Source organism: Stegostoma tigrinum, unplaced genomic scaffold (genome assembly GCF_030684315.1).
Source record: "Stegostoma tigrinum isolate sSteTig4 unplaced genomic scaffold, sSteTig4.hap1 scaffold_314, whole genome shotgun sequence".
Lineage (NCBI taxonomy): Eukaryota > Metazoa > Chordata > Chondrichthyes > Orectolobiformes > Stegostomatidae > Stegostoma > Stegostoma tigrinum.
In genome coordinates this window covers 97,551-122,720 of record NW_026728242.1, presented here as the reverse complement: position 1 = coordinate 122,720, position 25,170 = coordinate 97,551, and the positions used below count along the sequence as shown (strand labels likewise).

General features: G+C 61.1%; 3 protein-coding genes across 4 annotated transcripts in view; 1 reads left to right on the top strand and 2 right to left on the bottom strand.

Moving 5' to 3' along the window:
* The first annotated feature begins 1,845 nt into the window (after positions 1–1,845).
* LOC132208220 (uncharacterized) lies at positions 1,846–7,083 on the top strand. The gene is made up of 5 exons (XM_059643887.1): positions 1,846–1,899; positions 3,812–4,000; positions 5,269–5,458; positions 5,726–5,804; positions 6,966–7,083. Exons 1-5 carry the CDS (start codon positions 1,873–1,875, stop codon positions 7,081–7,083), a joined length of 603 nt encoding a protein of 200 aa, XP_059499870.1. The 5' UTR covers positions 1,846–1,872.
* LOC125448898 (protein NDRG2-like) lies at positions 6,617–23,500 on the bottom strand. Of its 2 annotated transcripts, XM_059643884.1 has the most exons (14): positions 23,397–23,500; positions 22,575–22,695; positions 20,148–20,210; positions 18,762–18,822; positions 17,641–17,727; positions 16,434–16,490; positions 14,904–15,007; positions 13,816–13,860; positions 13,270–13,321; positions 11,263–11,310; positions 10,704–10,739; positions 10,171–10,222; positions 8,423–8,461; positions 6,617–7,823 (listed from the first exon to the last, which is right to left on the bottom strand). In XM_059643884.1, the coding sequence occupies exons 2-14, from the start codon at positions 22,655–22,657 to the stop codon at positions 7,663–7,665; spliced, it is 888 nt and encodes a 295-aa protein (XP_059499867.1). In that variant the 5' UTR covers positions 22,658–22,695; positions 23,397–23,500; the 3' UTR covers positions 6,617–7,662. The 2 variants fall into 2 exon arrangements, with proteins under 2 accessions (XP_059499867.1, XP_059499868.1); XM_059643885.1 differs by lacking the exon at positions 8,423–8,461.
* Positions 23,501–24,418: 918 nt separating this feature from the next.
* LOC132208219 (uncharacterized) overlaps positions 24,419–25,170 on the bottom strand; it is a gene marked incomplete at its 5' end in the record, with an annotated part of 6,645 nt that continues 5,893 nt past the window's right edge. The window contains one exon of the mRNA XM_059643886.1: positions 24,419–24,779. Within this exon, the coding sequence (XP_059499869.1) occupies positions 24,419–24,779 (361 nt within the window). The remainder of the gene's footprint in view (positions 24,780–25,170) is intronic.

Below are 25,170 nucleotides of genomic sequence, written 5' to 3'. Positions count from 1 at the left end.
GGGTGGGGTGGAGGGTGACCAGGAGCGCGTTGGCCGCATGGAGAGTTTGGATGAGCCTTGGAGTGTTGGAGGGTGGTGGGGGGAGGGGGGGTGCGAACTGATAGTTTATCAAATTAGGACAGGCGTGAATGACTCAGAGCTGGTTCCCACCCCCCCCCCCCCACCCAGGTCTGGGAGCGTCAAACACCAGTGGGGAAGGTGGCTTACGGCAGAGGGAGAGATTTCGGGGTGGGGGGGGGGGAACATGTCTTTTATATTCGCAGAGGCTGTTGGAGCCTGCAATGCGCTGCTGGGCGGAGAAGCAGGAATGGCAGCGATGTTTCGCAGGCGCTCAGACAGGCTGGTGAACGGGGGCCGGGATAGCGGGATACGGACCGCTTGCGCACGGACTTGGGATTGAGCGAGAACGGCGTCGCGGCCGGCACGGACATAGTGGGGCCGAAGGGCCTGCTCCTGCGCTCTCGCAGAGCCACCTTGGCTCCAGTCCAGCTGCGCTCCCCCCCGACCTTACAACTCACATCCTCAGTTTTTCAAGCCCATTCTTGGCCCTCCCCCCAAGTCCCTTGAGATCTGGAGCTCCATCTGGGCCGAGGAGGGGCTGATGGAATGTAATTTAGACCGATGTGAGGCGCTGCAATTTGGGGAAAGGCACATCAGGGCAGGCTTGTACACTTAACGGGAAGGCCCTGGGGAGCATCGCTGAGCAGAGAGACCTCGGGGGGAGCCGGGATGTAGTTCTGAAAGTGGAGCAGCAGGTAGACAGGACGGCGAGGGGGTGGTGTTCGGGACGCTCGCCTTTATGGGTCAGTGCGCTGAGTACAGGGAGTTGGGAGGGTCGTGTTGGGACTGTACATGGATATGGGTTAGGGCCGCGTTGGGAATACTGTGTCCAATCCCGGTCTCCCTGCTGTAGGGAGGATGGTGTGAAAGGGTTCGGATAAGAGTTACAGGATGTCGGAGGGTTTGAGCTACAGGGAGGGGCCGGGGCTGTTTTCCCCGGAGTGTCGGGGGCTGAGTGGGGGGGACCTTATATAGAGGTTTATAACATCGGGAGGGGGAATGGACAAGGTCTTCCCCCCCAAGGGAGGGGGGAGTCCAAAACTAGAGGGAGGCAGGTTTAAGGTGGGAGGGGGAAAGATTTAAAAGGGACTGAGGGGCAACATTTTCACACAGAGGGTGGGGGGAAGGAGCTGCCAGAGGAAGTGGGTGGGGGCCGGTACAGTTACAGCATTTAAAAGGCATCGGGATGGGGACATGGATAGAAAGGGGTTAGAGGGACAGGGGGCCAAATGCTGGCCAATGGGACTGGATTAGCTGAGGATAACCTGGGTCAGCACGGACAGGGCGGGCCGAAGGGTCTGTCTCCCTGCTGTCTGACTCTGTGACCAACGTGGGGGAGGGTTGGGGGTGGGGTAGGGGGCCGAATGGGGCTGGATTAGCTGAGGATGACCTGGGTCAGCAGGGACAGGGCAGGCCGAAGGGTCTGTCTCCCTGCTGTCTGACTCTGTGACCAAGTAAAGATGTATTGACATTCTCATTTCTCTCTCTCCCTCTCTCTCCCTCCCTCCCTCTCCCTCTCCCTGCCTCCCTCCCTCCCCCCCCCCCCCTCCCTCCCTTTTCTTGCTCCTGTGCCCTGACCTCTGCCTCCTGCCCTCCCCACCCTCGGCTCTCACTCCTGTACCCATCGCTGTGTCCTCACCCACCCCCTCCATGCCCTCGTACCCTCCCTCCACCCCCCCCCCCCCCAACCCCTCGTGCGCCGCTCCTAACCCTGCTCACACCACCTCCCTGACCCCACCACCTCCCCACCTGATGCTTGCCCTCTACAGGTGCTGATTCGAGAATGGGACCAAGGAAGGCCACCAAATCCTGATGGAGGCTCGTGAGGCAGTGCTGAAGGTGAGCATGGGTTCCCTCCGACCCTCGTTCTCCCTCATCACTGGCTGCTGTCCTGTTTAATAACGTTATATCCCCCGCCGGGACCCTCCCCGTCCCCCTCCGTCCCCGTTTAATATTTTATATCCCCCGCCGGGACCCTCCCCGTCCCCCTCCGTCCCCCGTTTAATATTTTATATCCCCCGCCGGGACCCTCCCCATCCCCGTTTAATATTTTATATCCTCCGTCGGGACCCTCCCCGTCCCCGTTTAATATTTTATATTCCCCTCCGTCCCCCTCCGTCCCCGTTTAATATTTTATATCCCCGCCGGGACCCCCTCCCCCCGTCCCCCCCCCCCTCCCCTCCCCCCCCCCGTTTAATATTTTATATCCCCCGCCGGGACCCTCCCCGTCCCCCTCCGTCCCCGTTTAATATTCTATATCCCCCGCCGGGACCCTCCCCGTCCCCCTCCGTCCCCGTTTAATATTTTATATCCCCCGCCGGGACCCTCCCCATCCCCCTCCGTCCCCATTTAATATTTTGTATCCCCCGCCGGGACCCTCCCCGTCCCCCTCCGTCCCCGTTTAATATTTTGTATCCCCCGCCGGGACCCTCCCCGTCCCCCTCCGTCCCCGTTTAATATTTTATATTCCCCATCGGGACTCTCCTTTATTTCCCTCCGTCCAATTGTATATTTAATGCTTGTTCTATCACTTCATTTTTCCCTGACACACCTCTCTCTCTCTCTCTCCCTCTCCCCTTTCTCCCTCCCCCCAATACTCCATCTGTCCCTCCCCCCGTCCCTCTACCTTCCTCCCCCCGTCCTAGGCCGATGAGGAAGAACCCAAGGGACATGTCTTCGCTCCGGTAAGTTTCCCTGGCACCCTGCCCCGTGCCACTCCTGACGTTTGCTTCCTCGATTTGTTCTGCCCCCCTGCCGGCGGGGTGGGGGGGAATGGCCCGTTCCTACTAACAAACTTCTCTCTCTCTCTCTCTCTCTCTCTCTCTCTCTCTCTCTCTCTCTCCTCTCTCTCTCTCTCTCTCTCTCTCTCTCTCTCCCCACAGTGTCCACACGACCTCATCTGCCCCAAGCTTCTGGGAAAGGTCCCCGTCCATGTAACTTTGCTCAGGCCTACCACCCCCTGCCCTTTGCTGGGTGAGTGTCTTCTAGGCCCGAAGCCTGGGACCCCTCGTTGGCGTCGCAGGCTGGGTAGGCAGCGGCGGACCAGGGATTCAGCATCCGCAGTTGCCCCGCATTGAGAAGGTGTGGGGTCGGGGTGGGGGTGAGCAGCCCCCTTGAAGCGCTGCAGTCCCCACGTGCTGTACGGTAGACCCACAGCGTTCCCCCCTCGGGGAGGGGAATTCCAGGGATCCGACTCAGCCGCACACTGAAGGAACGGCTGGTATATTTCCGAGTGGGGACGGGCAGGGGGCTCGGGGGGGGGGGGGGGGGGGCACTCGCGAGGGGCTGGCGTTCCCATGTATCTGCTGTCCCCCTCCCCGCCTTGTCCTTCTAGAGGGTCGCAGGGCAGTGGGGGGGGGGTTTGGAAGGTGCTGCCTGAGGAGCCTCGGTGAGTCTCTGCAGGGCGTCTCGTAGATGGTACACACTGCTGCGGCTGTGCCTGAGCGGGTGTTCATGGGTGCGGTGCCAGTCAAGCGGGCGGGGGTGGGCGGGGGGCGCAGTCGGTGCTGCTGCTTTGTCCCTGGACGGTGTGGAGCTTCTCGAGCGTTGTTGGAGCTGCCCCCATCCAGGGGCAGGTGGGGAGAGTCCCATCACCCTCCTGGCTCGTGTCGATGGTGGGACGGGGCTTTGGGGGTTGGGAGTGTGTGTGTGTGAGAGCGCGTGCCGGTGTGTGAGAGCGCGTGTGCGTGTGTGTGTGCGCATGTACCTGTTGCGTTCAGCGCCATTCTCATTGTCTCGCTTTCCCGCGCAGAACAAGGGCGTCAAGCTGGAGAAATTCTCCTACGTGGTGCTGCGCCGGGGGGGACCCCGCGAGGAGTCCGGCACTTGGCCCCGCCTGGTCCAGCCTGCGCTGCGCCGCACACGGCACGTTCATGCCCACCTCTGCTGCGCCGACGGCAACCCTGTGCCACACTGTCATCACCCCTCGCAAGAGTGGCAGGTAACCCGCTGTGGGGCTGGGCAGGGGACAAGGGAGGGGGGCAACACCCCGTTCTTCACAGCCCCTCAGACCCCCGCCCGCTCCCTCCGCCATTTCAGAACGTTTCTGCCATCAGGGGCCTGGAGTCACGCGGAGAGGATGGGCTGGGGTTGGTGGGGGGGGGGGGGCGGCAGATTTTCCACACCCGCGGAAGATGAGATGATGTTCCTTTTTAAATATGTTTTTCTCGCCCTTGCCCCCCCCTCACTCAATCTCGCCGCGCCCCCCCCCTCTCTCAATCTCGTGTTGCCGCGCCCCCCCCTCAATCTCGCCGCGCCCCCCCTCTCTCAATCTCGTGTTGCCGCGCCCCCCCCTCAATCTCGCCGCGCCCCCTCTCTCTCAATCTCGCGTTACCGCCCCCCCCAATCTCAGTGCCCCCCCCCCTCAATCTCGCCATCCCCCCCCAATCTCACGTCGCCGCCACCCCCCTCATTCTCACCACCCCCCCAAGTCGCGCCCCCCTCTCTCAATCTCGCCACACCCCCCTCAATCTCGCGCCCCCCCCCCCTCTCAATCTCACGGCGCCCCCCCCCAATCCCCGCTGCGCCCCCCCCCCCTCTCAAGCGGTAGCGTACCTCACTCTTGACTAGCACATGTTAATGGAAACCGCTCGATGCGTGACATGCTCTCACCACCGTGCCGCTGCGTGCCCTCGGGTGGCTTAACAAGAATGGGGGCGGGCACTGCTGGGCTGTGCGGAGTTTTTCCTCTGATCTACGATTACGAACCCATCCCCCCCCCCCCCCCGCCCCCCACCAACCTCCTCCGTCACCAGAGCACTTAGACCGAGTTGATGCTCCTCGCGACAATACGGTGGCCACCTCACCGCATTCGGGTGTAGCTCACGGGATGTCCCCGTGCGCCAACTGAGTTTACCCTGAAGGCTCTCTTCCTCCTCGATCTCTTTTTTTTTTTTATTTTCCTCCACCGCCCTCCATCTCACCGGAAGATATGGTTAAACTCGCCACCACCTCTCTCCCTCTGTCTCTGTGTCTCAGCAACTTGATCCAATTACCCCCCCCCCCCGCCCAACCCACGCTGCCATGGAGTCTTGCTGTGCGCTTATCCATTGTTTTCCTCCCCCAGTCGCCCTTCCTCCACCTGTAAAGGTTTTTTGTTTTGGTTTGTCGGGGGGTGTTTTGTGGGAAGAGGATGCAGAAGGTGCTACGGAAATGCAGGTTCTTTATTTTCTCTCTCACTTTTACCCCCCCCCCCCCCCCCCCCCGCAGGGATCTTTACCGATGGGCCCGGAACTGCTCCTGGGGAGACCGACTGCCTGTGGCCTTCCACCAACCCGCCTGCCGTGTGACGGGGAGACGGACCGGGAATGCAGACGGATAGCCCAGAGCGGGCGGGAAATACGGGGACTGGGAGTGGTGGGAGCAGGGGGACGGGGGGTCGAGGGGGGGGGGGGGTCCTGTTCGAATCCACTCCTACCCCCAAACCGACCCTTCCTTCCCCAGACCTGCAGCTCCCCCCCCCCCCCCCCCCCCCGACATTGTTGGGAGTATGGTTACCTCCCTGGGACAAGGAAGGTGGGGAGGACGCACCCCGACCCCGGCAGCAGTGCCTTGGAGTTTCCATGTCGGTCGGAGCGTTGTGGTTAGGAGTTGGGATGTACTGTGGGGAGCTGCGTCAGGCCGTGTGGAGCGCAGATAAGGTAACTCTCCCTGTGCCTTCACCCAGGCCGTGTGGGAGTGACCAAATCCCATCGGTCTCCGCTGCATGAGTGGGATGGGCTCGGAGAGACACGGACCGAACGCAGGCGAGTGGGACCGAGGGGTCGAGCCTCTCTCATACCGTGAATGAGAGTCTTTTTGTTTAAAATAGCGTCAGACCCTTCGGCCAAACTAAAGCAAACCCTCCCGCCCGCTCCTGGTCCCTATCTCCCCCCCCCCCCCCCCCCCACCGCCGTCCCACCCCAAACCTTTCCCTATCCAAATGTCTTTTAAACACTGTCACCGTTCCCATGCCCAGCACTTCCCCTGGAAGCTCACCCCACACACAGACCACTGTCTGTGCCTTTTTTAAATCTCTCTCCTCTCACCTTTAAAACCCCCTGACCCTAGGGGGAAAGACACCACCCACCCACATTATCCACGCCCCCTCCTGATGTTACAAACCTCTGTAAGGTCACCCCTCCTACACTCCAGGGAAAACAGTCCCACCCTCTCCCTATAACTCAAACCCTCCACTCCCGGCAACATCCCGGTAAATCTCTCCCGGACCCCTCTCCGGCTCAGGGAGACCGGGACGGGACACGGCGCTCCAGGAGGGGCCTCACTGACGTGACGTCCCCAACCCCTACACTCGAAGGGTCTGAGCGTTGAAGGCGAGCGCGCTGCTCGCCTCCTTCCCCACCCCTCTCCCCGTCTACATGTGATGCAAGCACCAAAGAATGATGTACCTGAGCCCCTCTGTTCCACAGCATTGCCCAAGGCCCTAATTTTAATTGGTGTTCGTGTTTATTGTACCGGTCATTTTCGTTTCTGAGACAGGAGCGGGATCTTGCTGTGCCGCTAGCGGTTAATAAATCCCACCCCATCCCACGAAATGAGGAAACTTGGAATGCACGTCTGTTTCTAATTCGATGTATTTGTACAGTCTGTATACAGCTTACTCTCTCTATATATGGAGATCACGCAACATTAATAGTTTTTTGTATTAATACAGAAGCTGGAAAGGGATAGGCCTCTGTGGTGGAGCTGGTTGTTTCCTAGACTTGTTCCCCCTCTCCCTCTCTCCTGTACCCCCTTTAACACTCACCCCTGCAGGACATTTGGTTGTAGGAATCAACAGGCAGGAAGGACTGTCCTCTTCGATTCAAAAGGACTCCCAACACCTCAGGAATACGGCCCCCTTCGATCTTCCCCGCCCTCTTCCCTAGTGCATGGAGGCTTCACGGGCTTGTGCTTTTGTGGGGCAGGGGGTCTGATGCCCTCCCCGCCCCCTCCATCGCCAACGTGACTCGCCCATGTGCTTACAGTCAGGAGTTGGGATCACGTATCAGGGAAGCGGTGGGGGTCGAATGGTGGGCAGAGTGACCAATCTCCCCGCCGTCGGCTGCGAAATGGTCACAAGATGGCCGCCCGCTCCACGTGTGAGCAAAATGGGCGTCCGCGTGCGGGGCGACAGGGTTGCCGACCGCATTGACAGTGAAATGTGGTGTTGGGGAGGGGGAGAGACAGACAGAGCCAGGCCTGGCGGAGGGGGCACCATTCTGAGGGAGGGGGAAAGGAGTTGCGGGGAGGGGGGAGGACACCGGGCCTGTCCCGGAGAGCTGCGACCGCGAAGTGTTTACGCGGCAAACGCACCGACGATCGGAAACTGGTCAGAGGCCTTGGGGAGGGTGGGGAAATGGAGACGTGCGTTAGCCGTCCCCGAGACGGCAGGAAAGTTAGTCTTTTCGGCGTTTTTAGGAAAAAAAAGTATGATTTAATGTTATTGTTTCTCTTTTTTAAAACCCACCCACCCGCGACACTACGACATTGCGGGCGTCAGGCTCTTTTCGGCCCACCCCCCCACCGCCAAGGTCCTGAGCGACGATGGCTGCCCTTCTCCCTCGGGCGAGAAGGAAAGATGGCGGGCAGAGGGGGCCTATCGCTGGACTTGGCCCGGGGCCCTCAGCACGAAACCTCCATGGTCTGCGAGGGGCTGGAGGTGAGGGCCCCGCCGTCGCTGCCCTGCGACAGGGTGCGCGAGCGGGACCTGGAGTCGTCCACCGAGGCTCCCGACAGCGAGGTGGTCCGCGAGCGGGACAGGCGGGTCATCCCAGCGGACGGCACTGCGAGGGAGAGAGAAACCGTGCATCAGGGACACAGACAGCCACACGCGCGCGGTCAGTGGGGCGGGAGGCCTCTCATCCCCAACGCAGGAGGCCAACGTGGGGGTAGCAATGTCATCCATGTAGAGGGAGCTTTACCCTGTATCTAACCCCCTGCTGTCCCTGTCCCTGGGAGTGTGATGAGAGGGACAGTGTAGAGGGAGCTTTACCCTGTATCTAACCCCTTGCTGTCCCTGGGAGTGTTTGATGTGGGGTGGGGGGGGGACAGTGTAGAGGGAGCTTTACCCTGTATCTAACCCCATGCTGTCCCTGTCCCTGGGAGTGTGTGATGGGAGGGACAGTGTAGAGGGAGCTTTACCCTGTATCTAACCCCTTGCTGTCCCTGGGAGTGTTTGATGTGGGGTGGGGGGGGGACAGTGTAGAGGGAGCTTTACCCTGTATCTAATCCCTTGCTGTCCCTGTCCCTGGGAGTGTTTTGATGTGGGGGACAGTGTAGAGGGAGCTTTACTGGTTGAGGAATTGTTAGATCGCTCTCATGCAACACATGCGCTCGCCCTCTCTGCGTCGCACGCTCACACAGACGCGGCCCGTGTTAGTACCTGCGCCCATGCTCAGGCGTCTGTCCACGATGTGGGGTACTGCCCACCATCAGAGAAAGGCAGCGAGGGGGAAGAGAGGCGAAGAGAGCCGGTTAGAGGAGACGCGTACGCATTGCCACAAGTCTCTAACACGCAGGCCTGCACGCACAAGCCTCCCGCTGCGAGCTTCCCCCCCCCGTCCCTGTGTCTGCACATATACACGCGCGCACACCTCCCGCTGCGAGCTTCCCCCCCCCCGTCCGTGTGTCTGCACATATACACGCGCGCACACCTCCCGCTGCGAGCTTCCCCCCCCGTCCCTGTGTCTGCACATATACACGCGCGCACACCTCCCGCTGCGAGCTTCCCCCCCCGTCCCTGTGTCTGCACATATACACGCGCGCACACCTCCCGCTGCGAGCTTCCCCCCCCGTCCCTGTGTCTGCACATATACACGCGCGCACACCTCCCGCTGCGAGCTTCCCCCCCCCCGTCCCTGTGTCTGCACATATACACGCGCGCACACCTCCCGCTGCGAGCTTCCCCCCCGTCCCTGTGTCTGCACATATACACGCGCGCACACCTCCCGCTGCGAGCTTCCCCCCCCCGTCCCTGTGTCTGCACATATACACGCGCGCACACCTCCCGCTGCGAGCTTTCCCCCCGTCCCTGTGTCTGCACATATACACGCGCGCACACCTCCCGCTGCGAGCTTCCCCCCCGTCCCTGTGTCTGCACATATACACGCGCGCACACCTCCTGCTGCGAGCGAGCTCCCCCCATCCCTGTGTCTACACGTATACACGCGCGCACACCTCCCGCTGCGAGGTACCCCGTCCTCACCTTCACGCTCCGCACACTGCTCCGCGCTCGGGACTCTCCGCGGACAAGACACGCTCCTGATGCCCAGAAACCTGCAGCAGCAGGCCATTTGGCCCCCTTGCCCTCTCCTAGCCACTCGATAGGGGTGTGACGCATCATGGAACTCAATATGTTGCCCTGCCCCTTCAACCCTGAGAACTCTCAAGAACATTGCCCCGTCTCGTTTAAAAGTCTCCCCTTAGAAACGTGTCCCCTGGTGTTGAAAGACCACCTGCCCATCAACCCAAGCGTCTGGCCGTCCTCGGCTCTCCTTAGAACACAGTTACTGACACCTCCGTTCGGTCCTGGTCGCTTTAAGAGAGGGTGCAGAGGGGGAGATTTACCGGGATGCTGCCTGGACCGGAGGGCAGCTCTTATGAGGAAACAGGAGAAGGAGCTCAGGCAATTTTTTTTTTGTGGAATGTGCTGCCGGCAGTGGTCGAGGACTCAGATACTTTAGAGACCTTTTAAGCGACCGGCACGTGGAGGATAGTCGAATGTAGAGTTAGATCGATTTTGTTTTTTTTCCTAGTAGGATCAATGGGCCAGCACGAAATCGAGGGCCAAAGGGTCTGTGCTGTTCTACGTTTCTAGTACGAACCCCACCCTCCCATTCCCAGGCAGCTGGCGACATCCTGGTAAATCTCCTTCCGGACCTGTCCTCGCACCCCTTTCCCATCGCAGGGCGACCAGAGCCGGACCCCGTGTTCTTAGGCGGGACCTTTCGGAAAGCTGAAGTAGACCGTGTCCCGCTGACCGCCGCCCGCACCCCCACCCCCACCCCCACCCACCGCACCCCGCGGCCTTCTGTCAGCCCACGCACAGGACACACACGGTCTTCCACAGCCTCACGCGCGCGTCGCCCCGTCCCGACAAAAGTCCCACGTCGAGCGGCTCTCCGTACTTACTGTATCCCATTCCCTGCAGGAAGTATTTGAAGGCTTCGGTCAGCTTTCCCGGCTGTCGAGAGAGAGAGAGAGAGAGAGGTGCAGAGGATGATCCAATTCAGGTCAGAGGCGAAGTCGCGGCGGGTCCTCCCCAGCTCCAGGGGGCGCCGCTGCCCGTGGACAGCCCACTCTGGGGCAGTACCTGGCTCCTACCACCAGGGGGTGGGTGGGCGGGTAGGGGGCTGCGGGATTACCTCGGCTCAAGCAGGAGTGGGAGCTACTGAGGGAGGTGGGGGGGGGTGGTGGGGAGACCCCAATTCCCAGAAGGTGCTGACCCCCCCCCCCCCACCAAGCCCAGGTCGCAGGGGGGGGGGGTGCAGACAGGAAATTGGAGCCAGAGGCGGCAGCTGGATGAGGCGCCATGTTTACAGAAGGATCGAGGGCTGAATGGCCTCATCCTCGTCCTAATCCCTGCATTCCCTGGGATCCTGTCGTCGTCGCTGCTTGGGAATGAGTCTCCGGATCGGGAATTGAACACAGAACGACCAGCCTACCTGAGAGATCTGAGGCTGCCCTCCCGCATCGGCCATCTGTCGGCACACAGAGAGAGAGAGAGAGAGAGAGAGAGAGGGAGGGGAGAGAGACAGAGAGATGTAACAGACCATCGAGACACAACCCCCCCCTTCCCGTTCACTCCCATCGCACGCAATCCCAATGGACCCGAACCCCCTTCCCATCGGACACAATCCCAATGGACCCAAACCCACTTCCCGTCCACTCCCATCGGACACAATCCCAATGGACCCGAACCCCCTTCCCGTTCACTCCCATCGGACACAATCCCAATGGACCCGAACCCCCTTCCTGTCCGCCCCCAATGGACCCAAACCCCCTTCCCGTTCCCTCCCGTCGGACACAATCCCAATGGACCCAAACCCCCTTCCCGTTCCCTCCCGTCGGACACAATCCCAATGGACCCAAACTCCCTTCCCATTCACTCCCATCAGACACAATCCCAATGGACAGAATGTGCCAGCAGCGATCGGGGTCGGGGAGGGTGGGGGTTATTAACAGCCTGTGCCCGCGAGCAAATGCAGGAAGGAGGTCCCTTACCTTGAGGAAGGAGGTCTGGGTCGGGTCGAGTTTGGCATTGCACTCCACCTGAAATAGGAGCGGAGAGCTGATGATTCCCGGCCGGAACGTCTCTGTGTGCCTGACCCACAGAGCGAGGTGAACAGGAGGGGGTCCCTCACCAGCGCAGAGAACGTATCCCATCTGTGCCCTCGGCCCGTGCACCCCATCCCTCAAAATCCTGAGCGAGCAACAATAAAATCAGATTCCCTGCGCCTCCACAGTTAAAGTCCCTGTTTTTTTTTAGTCCGTCTCTCCGAACGCTGGGAAAATTCTGTTTTCAGGACATAACTCAAGCAAACTCTACGTTCGTTCCTGGCTGATCGTCAGTGGCGTTACCGTCACTGAATCTCCCACCCCCCCCCCACCACCACCATTAACGTCCCAGGGCTTCCCATTGACCAGAGACTGAACACAGACCAGCCCCATGGGGGCTACAGGGAGCGGTCGGAGGCTGGGAATCCTCCAGCGAGTCACTGACTCCTCCCCCCCCCCCCCACCCAACTCACCCCAACACCTTCCCAAAGCCCTGTCCCACCATCAACCCACAGACTGGAGGGTGAGGGGATACTCCCTGCTTGCCCCTGGATGGAGGCAGGGTTCAAGGTGGGGGGGGGGGGGGTGCAACTGGGAATACAAGACTTTAAAAGAACTCCAGTGGACATTCTGCCCCTCAGGAGTCCTGATACCCTGCCCCGGGACGGGGAGTCTCACACCCGTGAAGTGCTTTAGCCCTCCGTGCCCGTGGGGGGGGAGGCGTGCGCTACACAAATGCAGACCTTCCTCGGCTGTCGCACCAGACCTTCACCCGGCAACTTTCCCTGCCTCTGACGCTTGGTTTTATCAGTCCCCTTGCCTCCTCTCCCATCAGACCGCCTCGTTCACCCAGGCACTTCTCCCGAAGGATCCCCACCTCACTCTCAGCCAAAGCGACTGAGTGGAGGGCGCGGGAGGCCACTCGGCCCCACCACGGCCTCACGTCCCAGGTTGTCCCACGCTCGGGAACGCCGACTCCGCTGCGCTGGAACTCAGGAGGGTGTCGCCGTGAACCGGCACAGACTGAACCCTCCCCCCCCCCCTCTGGAATGAGCCTCCCGCACCCCGATCTGCATCCCGTCGCTCAGATCCTTGAGCGTGGGAGTCGCGGGGGGCGGGGGCGGGTGGGGGGGGGTTGTTGGCGGCGAGGCCTCTTCTGGAGAACGGTGCCCAGTCCCGGTCTCCCTGTGATGTGATCGAGCCGGGGAGAGGCTCGGGAGAGATTTACCGGGATGTTGCCGGGAACGGAGGGCTTGAGTCGTAAGTAGAGGCTGGGACGTTTTTCCCTGGAACATCGGAGGCTCTTGGGGGGGCGGGGGGTGACCGTATAGAGGTTTATAGAATGATGAGGGTCATGGAGAGGGTGCGAAGACTGGGGGTATTTTTTTTAGGGTGAGAGGAGAAAGAGTTTACAGAATTCATTACGGCAACTTATTTTGCTCCGTGTGTGGGATGAGCTTCCAGAGGACGTGGTGGGTGCGGGGACAACGTTATTTAGGATAAGTACACGGACGGGGAAAGGTTTGGAGGGACGTGGGCCCAGGGTCAGGCGGGCGCCAGGCTGGCTTAGTCTGGGATTCGGGCCGGCACGGCCTGGCGGGAGCCGAAGGGTCCGCTCCCGTGCCCCGAGCGACTCCACTGACTGTATCCTTCGTCGGTTAAGGATGGCCAACGTTGCGCGCATGTGGGGTCTCGCGGTTCCCCGCTTTTTTCTACTGCCTTCCTTTGGCGACACACTGTTAAAGACGCTACGCTGCTCGCGCCCCCCCCCCCCCCCACCCACCGCCGAGCCCTTCTGTCACTCGTGCACACGCTCAGTCACCCAGATCCCACTGCACCGAAACTCTCCGCTGAGCTAAACCATGACTTGAGTTGGGGGGTGAGGGGGGCGCGGTGTGGGGGGGCCGGGGAGGGGTGTCGGAGGAGAGAAAGGGGAAGACGGGAGTCACGTACCACTGCGTCTTCATGAGGGGCATGATCCCCTACCACCAGCATCACTGGGCACCTGTAAATTGAGCACAGCAAAGGGTATCAGTGGAGACACCATGAGGGTCCAAACCTGCCCAGGCCACAGGACGGAGGGGGGGGGAAGGGGGCACAATGCCCCTCCCTACCCTCCCCCACGACGCTCTCCAAGCACCCCCACCTCCTTGAGAGGAGAGAAGGTTAACCCTGACTAAATTTGACCCTGACCACCGCGCGCGTGCGCCCCCGCCCCCCCCACCCCCCAAATACAACCCATGGGGGGGGTCTCAATGATCAGCTACCCCCCACCGCCACTGAACCCCCTCGAGGGCTAAGGAACGTCGCCATCCTTGCGCCGGCCTGGGTATCAGTTGGAGAGCATGCACAGCGCCCCCGCCCGCCTCTTCTGGAGGGATACCGACTGGATTTGGGGAGGCGGGGTGGGGGGGGGTTGGTGCGGATGGGACAGGATCCAGGGACCCCCCCCCACCCCCCCACCCCCCCCGCAATCCCCAAACCTCCAGGCCCACTTACTTGAGAGTCCCCGCTCCGGCACGTTCTATCTCCAGGTCGCGGCGACTGTTGGCGGGGGTGGGGGGGGGCAAGAAACGAGGGTGGCCATGTTAGAGCCCAGACAGAAAAGCACGAAACGGTCTCCGGCCCGAGAGAGCCAGAAAATGAGAGGCGCTTCTCAGTTCCACCAAACCACACCGCCGCACCCCCCCCCACCCAACCCCATCCTTCATCGCGCCCCACTCCCCCACCTTGAGAAGGTGGGGGGGGGGTGCGGGTTGGTGAGCTGCCATCTTGAATCACTGCCTCCTTATGTAGGGTGGACCCACAGTGTCCCCCTCAGGGCGGGAATTCCTAGGGATTTGGGCCCAGCGGCGCTGACAGAACGGCCGGCATATTTCCGAGTCGGGATGGGGAGGGGGCTTGGAGTGGGGGGGATCTCGCAGGGGGCTGATGTTCCCAAGTATCTGTTGCCCCCCATCTTTGTCCGTCTGGAGGGTGGAGGGGCAGTGGGGGTGTTTGGAAGGTGCTGCCTGAGGAGCCTCGGTGAGTCTCTGCAGGGCATCTCGTAGATGGTACACACTGCTGCGGCTGTGCCTGAGCAGTGGAGTCAGGGGGTGGTTGGGTGGGCGGGAAAGACACCTCAACTATGGCTCCCTTATGCCCCCTTCAGGGGTACTGAAGTCTGTCATCTTCACTCTGGCCTGGGCCTCGCCACGTGACTCCAGGCTCCACATGCCCGCGGGGCCGACCCTTAAGCTGCATGCCCCCATCTCCGAAACATGGCTGAGCAGCCCCCCTCTGCTCAAAGGGCAGCTAGGGATGGGATGGGAGGTCAACGAAGGCCGGGCCTGGCCGGCGACATCCACGCTCACCCCCGACCGCGATTAAGCCCCTGGAGCGGGAGGCTCCAATCTCATTCGGCTCCCATTCTAACACCTTGGCCATCTTGGATTGACGCTTCATCCGAACCCGTCCCAACCCTGTCTCTCCCCGACCCCGAGCCCGTTGCTGGGAAGGAGCCGGACACTGTACGGCCCCGTTGCTCTCTCCACCAACCCCCTTGTCCCGCCCGCACCCCCCCCCCACCCCCGCGTGGGCCGGCCTACCTGTTGTAGCTGTTCCAGTAAAGCTCGATGTTGCCGAGCGCATTGCCTTCGGTGATGTGTCGCTGGTAGGCCTGGACCAGCTCCGAGTTGCTGGACAGTTCCGCCTGGAGGAAGGAGAAAGGGTGATCGAGGGGAACCACCGCGCGAGCCCCAGGGCCTCTGGGAGCCAGCAGATCCCACGAGGCACGGACAGCCGGTGGGCGTACACTCCACAGGGAACAGGCTTTGGCACGGGGCCCGACAAACCCTTTGGCACGGGGCATGCAAACCCTTTGGCACGGGGCATGCAAACCCTTTGGCACGGGGCATGCAAACCCTTTGGCAAGTAGGGTTGAGGGGATGCAGTGTTCCTACAACGTGGAATCAGAGGTGGGCGGTACAGTTGGGGGAGCGAAGGGAGAGGGTGGGGGGGGTGCCACCGAGATGGGGAGAAGTTATTGTCTAGTCACTCACTGGCTGTGCGTGCATTGCCAGGCTGGGCCTAGTGTTTATTTCCTTGCCCCCCCCCAACCACCCACCGACCTTGAGAAGCTGGGGCGGGGGGTGAGCCGCCCCCTTGAAGCGCTGCAGTCCCCCCAGTTGCTGTAGGGTAGAGCCACAGCGCTCCCCCCCCCCCCCCTCGGGGAAGGGAATTCCAAGGGAATCGGAGCCAGCCGCACACTGAAGGAACGGCCGGTATATTTCCGAGACGGGAGGGGGAGTGGGCTTGGAGGGGGGGAGCTCGCAGGGGGCTGGTGTTCCCATGTATCTTCACCGCCCCCCCACCCCCACCCCGCCACCAACGTGTCCTTCTAGATGGGAGAGGGGCAGTGGGGGGGTTTGGAAGGTGCTGCCCGAGGAGCCGCGGTGAGTCTCTGCAGGGCGTCTCGGAGATGGTACACACTGCTGCGGCTGTGTCTGAGCGGTGAGGAGGGAGCAGATGTTTGTGGGAGGGGGTGATGGCTGTTGAGAAGCCCATCTCCTGGCACTGACGTGGCGGGCGCGCGTGTGTGTGTGTGTGTTCCTGTTCGTGACCCTGTTCCAGGAAAGTCGGGGGCAGGGATGGGCTAGCAGGCCGGACGGGCAGAGCGGCCCGGAACGGACATGGCGAGGCCCCCAAAGCGGGCTATGCTCACGTGAGTCCACCAGCTCGCGGCCGGGGAAGGAGCTGGCAGAAACACAATGCAGCTCGCTGCAGACTCGAGAGGAGGGTCGGGGAGAGAGAGAGAGAGACTCCGGAACATTTCGCAGCACACACCGGGGACAGGAGAAGGTACAGGGAGTCGGGAGGGTCGTGTTGGGGCTGTACAGGGATATGGGTTAGGTCCGCTTTGGGAATACTGTGTCCAATCCTGGTCTCCCTGCTGTAGGGAGGATGGTGTGAAAGGGTTCAGATAAGATTTACAGGGATGTCGGAGGGTTTGAGCTACAGGGAGAGGCCGGGGGCTGTTTTCCCCGGAGCGTCGGGGGCTTTGGGGGGGGGGGACCTTATAGAGATTTATAACATCAGGAGGGGCATGGACAGGGTGTGAGCAGCAGGGACACACTCACGTGGCTGAACAGGTGAGCAAGGATCACATCGCTCAGCGAGCTGGTCAAACCGGTGATCTACACAGAGACACAGAGAGCCAGTGTGAGCCAACTCGATCAGATTCCAGTCTGTAACTCCCTCCCCGGGGGGGTATCTGTTATTCTGTATATAAACCCCTCCGAACCCCCTCGATCAGATTCCAGTCTGTAACTCCCTCCCGGGGGGTATCTGTTATTTTGTATATAAACCCCCCGAACCCCCTCGATCAGATTCCAGTCTGTAACTCCCTCCCGGGGGGGTATCTGTTATTCTGTATATAAACCCCCCCGAACCCCCTCGATCAGATTCCAGTCTGTAACTCCCTCCCCGGGGGGTATCTGTTATTCTGTATATAAACCCCCCGAACCCCCTCGATCAGATTCCAGTCTGTAACTCCCTCCACGGGGGGTATCTGTTATTCTGTATATAAACCCCCCCGAACCCCCTCGATCAGATTCCAGTCTGTAACTCCCTCCTGGGGGGTATCTGTTATTCTGTATATAAACCCCCCGAACCCCCTCGATCAGATTCCAGTCTGTAACCCCCTCCCCGGGGGTGTATCTGTTATTCTGTATATAAACCCCACCGAACCCCCTCGATCAGATTCCAGTCTGTAACTCCCTCCCCGGGGGGGTGTATCTGTTATTCTGTATATAAACCCCCCCGAACCCCCTCGATCAGATTCCAGTCTGCAACTCCCTCCCGGGGGGTATCTGTTATTCTGTATATAAACCCCCCCCCCGAACCCCCTCGATCAGATTCCAGTCTGTAACTCCCTCCCGGGGGGTATCTGTTATTCTGTATATAAACCCCCCCGAACCCCCTCGATCAGATTCCAGTCTGTAACTCCCTCCCGGGGGGTATCTGTTATTCTGTATATAAACCCCTCCGAACCCCCTCGATCAGATTCCAGTCTGTAACTCCCTCCCCGGTGGGTATCTGTTATTCTGTATATAAACCCCCCCCGAACCCCCTCGATCAGATTCCAGTCTGTAACTCCCTCCCCGGGGGGTATCTGTTATTCTGTATATAAACCCCTCCGAACCCCCTCGATCAGATTCCAGTCTGTAACTCCCTCCCCGGGGGTATCTGTTATTCTGTGTGTAAACCCCTCCCCCCCCGAACCTGGGTGTGATCTTTCTTTGCCCCCCCCCCCCCCGCCACCGCCACTGGCAAACCAGGTGTTACCTTGGAAGCGGCCCAATCCATCCAGCCTTTGGCGTTGGGATCAATGTTGAGGAGGACCAGACCTTCAACCAGGTCAGGGGAATATTTCTAGGGAATGGATAAAGACCATTTTGATTCAGTCAATCAACTGCAGAAGGTCTGATCGCTCCGAGCGAGCACAGAAAATATTAACCGGGGACGGGGACGGGGAGGGTCCCGACGGGGGATATAAAATATTAAACAGGGACGGAGGGGGACGGGGAGGGTCCCGGCGGGGGGATATAAAATATTAAACGGGGACGGGGAGGGTCCCGGCGGGGGATATAAAATATTAAACGGGGACGGAGGGGGACGGGGAGGGTCCCGGCGGGGGATATAAAATATTAAACGGGGACGGAGGGGGACGGGGAGGGTCCCGGCGGGGGATATAAAATATTAAACGGGGACGGAGGGGGACGGGGAGGGTCCCGGCGGGGGATATAAAATATTAAACGGGGACGGAGGGGGACGGGGAGGGTCCCGGCGGGGGATATAAAATATTAAACGGGGACGGGGAGGGTCCCGGCGGGGGATATAAAATATTAAACGGGGACGGAGGGGGACGGGGAGGGTCCCGATGGGGAATATAAAATATTAAACGGGGACGGGGAGAGTCCCGACAGGGGATATAAAATATTAAACGGGGACGGAGGGGGACGGGGAGGGTCCCGATGGAGGATATAAAATATTAAACGGGGACGGAGGGGGACGGGGAGGGTCCCGGCGGGGGATATAAAATATTAAACGGGGACAGAGGGGGATGGGGAGGTTCCCGGCGGGGGATATAAAATATTAAACGGGGACGGGGAGAGTCCCGACAGGGGATATAAAATATTAAACGGGGACGGAGGGGGACGGGGAGAGTCCCGACAGGGGATATAAAATATTAAACAGGGACGGAGGGGGACGGGGAGGGTCCCGGCGGGGGTTATAAAATATTAAACGGGGACGGGGAGGGTCCCGGCGGGGGATATAAAATATTAAACGGGGACGGGGAGGGTCCCGAGGGAGGTCTGGGTGCTGGAGATCTGCTGCAATCCCTCCCATGGCCACCTGAGAATGTGACATGTACATTCGGACCCTCCCTGCGTTTGAAAACGTACCGCAAATCTGGCGAGGATGTACGCCCCGGCCCCAGCTCCGACTCCAATGATGCTCCGGAAGCTGCAGGCCAAAAAGGAGAGACAGCGTGTGAAACAGAGTGAGGTCAAAGGATTGCGGGGAGCAGCTCGGAACGGCGGTGGGAGACACGGGCCGTGACTGGGCAGGAGGGTGTTTTCCAGCGCCTGGGGCCACCGCCCATTGAGCTTGGAATGGCAGGACAGCTGGGCCCAGCGGCAGAGCGAGGGAGAGAAACGCTTCTGGAGACATTCCATGAGGAACCAGGTAGTTCGAGCAGGAGACAAATCATGGCAGGGACGGAGAGAAGGAAGGGTCAGTGAGAGAGAGAGAGAGAGCATTACGAGGCACAACAGAGAGAGGGAAAGCTAAGGAGAGACTGAGAAACAGCGATTCCAAGAGAAGGGAGCAATGGAGATAAACACAGATAGACCGTGTGAAGTGTGAAGACAGAGGCAGAGAATGAAAGAGAAAACTGGATTCATGAGCAAAACTGTCAGAGGGTCAGTGCTGAGGGAGTGGGCACTGTCGGAGGGTCAGTGCTGAGGGAGCGGGCACTGTCAGAGGGTCAGTGCTGAGGGAGCGGGCACTGTCAGAGGGTCAGTGCTGAGGGAGCGGGCACTGTCGGAGGGTCAGTGCTGAGGGAGCGGGCACTGTCAGAGGGTCAGTGCTGAGGGAACGGGCACTGTCGGAGGGTCAGTGCTGAGGGAGCGGGCACTGTCGGAGGGTCAGCGCTGAGGGAGCGGGCACTGTCAGAGGGTCAGTGCTGAGGGAGAGGGCGCTGTCAGAGGGTCAGTGCTGAGGGAGAGGGAGCTGTCAGAGGGTCAGTGCTGAGGGAGAGGGCGCTGTCAGAGGGTCAGTGCTGAGGGAGAGGGAGCTGTCAGAGGGTCAGTGCTGAGGGAGAGGGCGCTGTCAGAGGGTCAGTGCTGAGGGAGAGGGAGCTGTCAGAGGGTCAGTGCTGAGGGAGCGGGCACTGTCGGAGGGTCAGCGCTGAGGGAGCGGGCACTGTCAGAGGGTCAGTGCTGAGGGAGAGGGCACTGTCGGAGGGTCAGTGCTGAGGGAGCGGGCACTGTCGGAGGGTCAGCGCTGAGGGAGCGGGCACTGTCAGAGGGTCAGTGCTGAGGGAGCAGGCACTGTCGGAGGGTCAGCGCTGAGGGAGCGGGCACTGTCAGAGGGTCAGTGCTGAGGGAGCGGGCGCTGTCGGAGGGTCAGTGCTGAGGGAGAGGGCACTGTCAGAGGGTCACCAGTTGAACGCCCAGACAGGGTGAGAAACAATGTGCACGGCCAGAAATGTAACATTGCCCTTTCGCTGAGCTCCGAGTCGAGGTCCCCCTCGGAAAACGGGGTATTCCTTCCGCATCTGCACTTACTTAAAATACTGCAGGACACAGGGCAACATCTCGCAGAGTTGTTCCATCGAGGGGTACTGGTACCTGGGGAACGGGCAGACAACGGCGAGAGTCAGGGCCAACACTTCACCCTTTCACAGTCCCTGAGGGAACACGGTGCGGAGCTGGATGAACGCAGCACGCCAAGGGGCATCAGACGAGCAGGAAGGCTGACGATTCGGGCCTAGACCCTTCTTCAGACAATCCCTGCCTGTCGAACGCTCCCAGGGACAGGGACAGCACGGGGTTAGATACAGAGTAAAGCTCCCGCTACACTGTCCCCACATCAAACACTCCCAGGGACAGCACGGGGTTAGATCTTTTCAGGTCCCCAGGGACAGGATTAAATGAGATCCAACACATTCAGCACTCAGGCCTTGTTATTGGACAAATGAGGCCAAACATCCTGGTAAAATTTTGGGGCAGCACAGGGGTTAGCGTGGCTGCCTCATGGCGCTGGGGACTCGGGTTCGAACCAACCCTCGGGCGTCCGTCAGTGTGGAGAGGTGCACATTCTCCATGTGTCTGTGAGGGTTTCCTCCCACAGTCCAAAGTCATGAGGGTGGGTTAGCCGTGGGGAATTACCCATAGTGCACAGGGATGTGCGGGTTAGGGTGGGTTAGCCGTGGGGAATTACCCATAGTGCACAGGGATGTGGGGGTTAGGGTGGGTTAGCCGTGGGGAATTACCCATAGTGCACAGGGATGTGGGGGTTAGGGTGGGTTAGCCGTGGGAAATTACCCATAGTGCACAGGGATGTGCGGGTTAGGGTGGGTTAGCCGTGGGAAATTACCCATAGTGCACAGGGATGTGCGGGTTAGGGTGGGTTAGCCGTGGGGAATTACCCATAGTGCACAGGGATGTGGGGGTCAGGGTGGGTTAGCCGTGGGAAATTACCCATAGTGCACAGGGATGTGCGGGTCAGGGTGGGTTAGCCGTGGGAAATTACCCATAGTGCACAGGGATGTGCGGGTCAGGGTGGGTTAGCCGTGGGGAATTACCCATAGTGCACAGGGATGTGGGGGTCAGGGTGGGTTAGCCGTGGGGAATTACCCATAGTGCACAGGGATGTGCGGGTCAGGGTGGGTTAGCCGTGGGGAATTACCCATAGTGCACAGGGATGTGCGGGTTAGGGTGGGTTAGCCGTGGGGAATTACCCATAGTGCACAGGGATGTGCGGGTTAGGGTGGGTTAGCCGTGGGGAATTACCCATAGTGCACAGGGATGTGGGGGTTAGGGTGGGTTAGCCGTGGGGAATTACCCATAGTGCACAGGGATGTGCGGGTTAGGGTGGGTTAGCCGTGGGGAATTACCCATAGTGCACCGGGATGTGCGGGTTAGGGTGGGTTAGCCGTGGGGAATTACCCATAGTGCACCGGGATGTGGGGGTTAGGGTGGGTTAGCCGTGGGGAATTACCCATAGTGCACCGGGATGTGCGGGTTAGGGTGGGTTAGCCGTGGGGAATTACCCATAGTGCACAGGGATGTGCGGGTTAGGGTGGGTTAGCTGTGGGGAATTACCCATAGTGCACAGGGATGTGCGGGTCAGGGTGGGTTAGCCGCGGGGAATTACCCATAGTGCACAGGGATGTGCGGGTCAGGGTGGGTTAGCCGTGGGGAATTACCCATAGTGCACAGGGATGTGCGGGTTAGGGTGGGTTAGCCGTGGGGAATTACCCATAGTGCACAGGGATGTGGGGGTTAGGGTGGGTTAGCCGTGGGAAATTACCCATAGTGCACAGGGATGTGGGGGTTAGGGTGGGTTAGCCGTGGGAAATTACCCATAGTGCACAGGGATGTGCGGGTTAGGGTGGGTTAGCCGTGGGGAATTACCCATAGTGCACAGGGATGTGCGGGTCAGGGTGGGTTAGCCGTGGGGAATTCCCGTGGGAAGCATTAACCTCACTGCCCTCAGCTCCAGGGCAAGGCCCTCACTGAGGCCTTTGGCCTGGTACGAACCCCACTGTCCCTGCTTTCTCACTGGGCCGTGCCGAGCTTCCCCCTTCCAGGGGCAAGTGTGGGGAGCGTCCGTCCCCTTCCTGCCTCCTGTCGATGGTGGGGCAGGGGGTTGGTGAAGGGCGTGTCGGGGGGTGGGGGGGGGGGGGGTGGTGGGTGGTGGGACGCGACTGGCTGCAGGTTTCCCAGCCTCCTCACCCGGGGAAGGCCCAAGTCCAGTTGGCGGTCATTGGGAACCCACCCCCCAAGGATAGTGGTGGGGGGGGGGGATTCACCGACGGTAAATGCCTCTGAACGCCGAGGGCTGGGTGTTGTGGGGGGTGCTGGGGTGGGGGTTAGATTCTCTCAGCCTGGCGTGGCGCGGGGGGTCCCTCGGCGCTCGTGGGAAGCCGGACCCCACCCTCGGCGGGGTGGGCGGTGGGGGGCGTCGGTGGGGGGGGGGGGGGAACTCACCCAGCCATGAAAGGGGCAGCCCCTTCCTGCTGCCCAGGGGCATCGATGTGGCACAGCACAAAATTCTTGGTGATCTCCAGCATGTCCTCGAACTCGAAGAGGGTCTTGAAGCAGGTCTTATCTGGAGCGGCAAGGGTGGGGGGACAGTTAACCGGCCATTTCCCCCCCCCCCCCCCCACCCACCCCAACCCCACCCCCCTCCCCCCGCCCCAACCCCACCGTCCCGGCCTCCCAGACCCCTCTCGGCTAATTAACACCGCCAGTGGACTCACACCGCGCTCCTCTCCCACCAGCCCCCCACACGCCACCACCACTCACCCCGGTGCCCGAGGGGTGGTAGGGGGAGGGGATGGTACAGGGGGCATTTAAAAGGGGGCGGGTAGGGTGGGTGTGGGGGGGGGGGGGGCTGCGGTGACCAAACCCCCCCGCAAACAGGGGCCGATCCGTTTCGGATAGTCTGGGGCGGCACGGGCCGAAGGGATTGTGGTTTGTTGGCTGGGGGCGGGGTGGGGGGGGGGGGGTCGCCCCCGTTCTCCCGTCTCTTGCACGGGGGCGGCGGGGGGGGGGTGGTTTAGTGGTGGAGCGGGTAGCGTCAGGGTCTCACCATGCCCCCCCACCCCCAACCCCACCACAACACCACGGGCCGGGGCCTCCCCGGGCCTCCGACAAAGTTTGGACCACTGTCCTCCCCTTCCAACCACAACCCCCCGACCCCCAGGGGACGGCCGGGCAATGCCGCCACCCGGCTCCCCCTCCCAATCTTCCGGGTGAACCCTTCCAAAGCTGGGTCGTGGCAGGGGGAGGTGGGAGGAAGTTACATACGGTTGAGCCCAACATCATGGTAGGTCAGGATGGCCGGGCGGTTGCCTTTCGGTGAGCCATGAATGGTAACGTGCAGGGTCCCATAAGGGGTTCTCCACGTTGTACTCCTGCAACGGAGAGGGTGGGGTGGGGGGAGAGGGTGAGGGGTCAGGGGGGGAGAGGGTGAGGGGTCAGGGGGCATGGGGGGGGAGAGGGTGAGGGGTCGGCGGGTGGGGGGTGCGGGATTGAGAGAGAGAGAGAGAGAGAAAAATGAAATGCATTTCTACAACAAAAACTCCAGGCGCACCGCAACAGGGCCCCCCTCCCACCCAGGGAGAAAGGGGGCCGTTCAGCGCCCGGACCCAGCCCCGTGCCAGCTCTCGGCACGGCCGCATTGGGGTAGCTACCCGGGACTCTTCACTGGCTGACGCTGGGATTGCGAGGCTCCCCCCCACCCCCCCCGACTCCCCCCGCTGCTACCAAAACCAACACTGTGGGGAAAGTCGCGGGTTAGGCTCGGGAATGGGCCTCCAGGGTGGGGTTGGGGGTGGGGTTGGGGGCGGGGGGAGTGGGGTGGTGGGGGGCGTTGGGAGCTGCGACGTTGTGGGGGGCGCGTAGGCCGGGGTAACTTTTTGCTCCCCGTGCCCTGCAGCCTCCGAGGCTGAGGGGAAAGAGAGAGGCGTGACCGCGTCGGGATTAAATGGAGAAAGACTGCGGAAGTCCAGACGGGACAAAGGGTTTTAGTGATTACGAACGACGGCCGAGTGGTTTTAGCGCTGGGCTGTTAATCCAGGAAACGTTCCGGGGTTGGGGGGGAGGGAGTTGGGGTGTTGGGGGAGCCCCGGGTTCGAACCCCGCCCAGGGGAGGTGGAGGAATTTAAATCCCATTAAAAAATCCCAAATTAACATCATCATCAACGGAAGAAAACCCCATCGGTTCACTAGTGTCCTTTAGGGAAGGAAACAGCCTGGTCCTGGGCCTACATGTGACTCCAGACCCCACAGCCAACGTGATTAACTCCAAACGGCCCCCCCCGGGGCAGTTAGGGATGGGCTATAAATGCCAGGGATGCCCCGTCATCCCGCGAACGAACTTTAGAAAACCCAGTATCCGGGTTCCGGTGGGGTGGTGGGGTGGGGGGGGGTGCGCGGTAGAACCCGGAACGCTGGCCTCTATTCCGAACGGGATTGGAGTTACACAGGAAAGGGGAGGTTTTGCTACGCGAGGCCCGAGCCAGGCCGCAGCAGCAGATGGGAGGCCCCCCGCGTACGGTTCCGGGGCCGCGTATCCAAGCAGAGACGGGCTCATTCCGGGCCGGGGGGGGGGGGGGGTTCGCTCGCTGACCCCGGGGCGGGGGTGAACAGCCTGACGAGTCGGGGAGGGGGGAGGGGAGTTGGTCGGATCTGTACTCATTGGGGTTTAGAGGAATGAGGGGAGACTCATGGGTGGGGGGGGGCGAAGATGGGGAGGGGCTGTTACCCCCCCTTGTGTGGGAGAGTCCAGGACCAGAGGGGGCACCACCTCAGAGCGAGGGGGGGCCGCCACAGGAGACAGAGAATGGGGAGGGGGTTTCTCCTCTCTCCGAGGGGGGGGGGTCGCTGCTCCTATCTCCTCCCTCCCTCTCTCACCCTCTCCCTCTCTCCCCTCTCTCCCTCTCCCTCTCTCCCTCCCTCTCCCTCTCTCTCCCTCTCTCCCTCCCCTCTCTCCCTCGCTCCTCTCTCTCTCTCCTCCCTCTCTCTCTCCCCTCCCTCTCTCCTCCCTCTCCTCCCTCTCTCTCCTCTCTCTCCCTCACTC

Bases quoted from the DNA above. Each gene is read 5' to 3' on its own strand.
- LOC125448898 (XM_059643884.1), bottom strand. From the start codon at position 22,657: ATGCTGGAGATCACCAAGAATTTTGTGCTGTGCCACATCGATGCCCCT. The intron at 18,823-20,147 runs GTAAGTGCAGAT...TTTGGCCTGCAG, and splicing joins TGTGTCCTGCAGTATTTTAA to CTTCCGGAGCATCATTGGAG. The intron at 15,008-16,433 runs GTGAGTGTGTCC...TCCTTCCTCCAG, and splicing joins TTGCTCACCTGTTCAGCCAC to GCGGAACTGTCCAGCAACTC.
- LOC132208220 (XM_059643887.1), top strand. From the start codon at position 1,873: ATGGAGGCTCGTGAGGCAGTGCTGAAG. The intron at 1,900-3,811 runs GTGAGCATGGGT...TTTCCCGCGCAG, and splicing joins CTCGTGAGGCAGTGCTGAAG to AACAAGGGCGTCAAGCTGGA. The intron at 5,805-6,965 runs GCGAGTGGGACC...TTTGTGGGGCAG, and splicing joins GAGACACGGACCGAACGCAG to GGGGTCTGATGCCCTCCCCG.